Genomic DNA, 1794 nt, shown 5'->3' on the forward strand with positions numbered 1-1794 from the left:
AAGTTCAGAAAGCTCAAGAAACCATTTCGGCCAATTACAATGCTGCATTCAGCAGAGTTTTTTTGATTCTACGAGATTTCAGTAAGTATACTCAACCGATTTTCATAAAAGACCTCTCAATAGAAAGCTTGTGAAGTGTCATAGATTTGCGGGGTACTCTTGAAAGTCTTAAAAGTTGGCCAAAAAACTCAAAAAGGTTGAGAAACAATTCGACCAATCACAACCCGGCATTTAGCAAGTATAGTCCATCAGCGTTGGTGGCCGAACGGTTTAAAGCGACAGACAGATTATTGATCTCGAGTCCAACTTCTAATTTTACCAGCTCAAAGAAGCTTGATACTATGTACTTTTATAATGTTGATCTCTAAACAACATTTTAAATCGCAAAGCTTTAATTTTTTGATGAGTACTACTTTTTAAAAGAATATCAAAATGCTCAATCAGCTTGATATTGCTATACATACACACAATTATATTTCTCATATATTTTCAACATTTATATGTATTTCTACACTCTAGAAGAACCGCGCAGTATGCGCGGTTTTAACGGGTTTTCTAGTATGGCATGAAAGTTTTGCGATACAGTTTTTACTTATTCATCCATTGTTGGAGTTCACATGCGAATTTTCGGGAAGCTGGTCAGTATCCGAGCAGTAGAGAGAACTTCTTGTTGTTCTGCTTCTTCTTGAGCCTCTTGTGCCCAGGATTTCATCCGAGGCAGGCGTACGACGGGTTGCATATTTTCCTCAGCCTGTCTGGGCTGTTCGTCTCTGTTAGTCATGCGATGATTGACCGCTGGCTTTTGGTTGTCGATCTCGAAGCAGTCGTTGGCGGTTCATCGAATTGTACAGCGCAACGGCATACCTGAGTCACTGGCCTCTACTGCTGCGGATATGGAAACGGGTTCACTGGTCTCTATATTGAAAAGTTCGACATTCGGATTAGACGTAGAAGGATTTTGACCGTTTACTGTGTGCAATGACGAACAGAATAGCTAGACCAGCTCTCTGCCATACAAATGAGTGATTTTCTGTTTGGCGATTTCTGCTGCTTTACGACTAGGTTTTTCAGTAGAAGAATGTGACGAATCTGCAACATTATGGGAGTTTGGTAGGGTACTAGGCGGTGTAGAACTACAGTTGTTAATTTTGAGCGGATGTAAAAGATTTAATGGCCTAGTGATTAGCTGCTTATTTGACAACCTTAGAGCAGCCAAGCGAATTTCATTGTCGCGACTAATATTAAGATTTACGATTTTTCCTAACCTCCACTGAGCACGTGGCAGGTTATCGGCTACTAATACTTTGTCACCAATTCGCGGTATAGTTTGACTAGTGACCCTGGGTTGCTTTATTTTCGTAACATTTTGTTCCATTAAAGAAGTTAAATATTCGTCACGCCACATCTTCCAAAAGGCATTGAGGTACCCTTGTCCTTTACTCCAGTGGTCTTCTAGTTTGGTACGAGTTGAATGATTTGGTTGATAATTTTCATTTGCATGATCTTCTTCAAATTTACCAATATTTTGAATGGAGCGTAAAGATAAAAAGTGTGCAGGAGACAAAAAATTATTTGATTCAATATCATCTCCAATATACATATATTAGAGGGCAAGAATTTAATGTTGCTTTAATTTCCGTAACAATAGTGTAAAGTTGAGATTCAAAAAGTGAACTTTTCCGCAAAGTTTTCTTCAAACAATTTTTCACCATGGCGACCAAGCGTTTATAAAATCCACCGTGCCATGGAGCCAATTCTGGTATGAAGTGCCAATTAATTTCAGGAAGCAGAGTA

At 39.0% G+C, this 1794-nt stretch overlaps 1 protein-coding gene across 1 annotated transcript; it reads right to left on the reverse strand.

Annotated features, from left to right (window-relative positions):
• Window positions 1–994: 994 nt before the first annotated feature.
• On the reverse strand, window positions 995–1405 carry LOC135837155 (uncharacterized). Its single transcript, XM_065352338.1, has one exon. The coding sequence runs from the start codon at window positions 1403–1405 to the stop codon at window positions 995–997; it is 411 nt and encodes a 136-aa protein (XP_065208410.1).
• Window positions 1406–1794: the final 389 nt, after the last annotated feature.

The sequence above is a fragment of the Planococcus citri genome, chromosome 1, assembly GCF_950023065.1.
Source record: "Planococcus citri chromosome 1, ihPlaCitr1.1, whole genome shotgun sequence".
Taxonomy (NCBI): Eukaryota; Metazoa; Arthropoda; class Insecta; order Hemiptera; family Pseudococcidae; genus Planococcus; species Planococcus citri.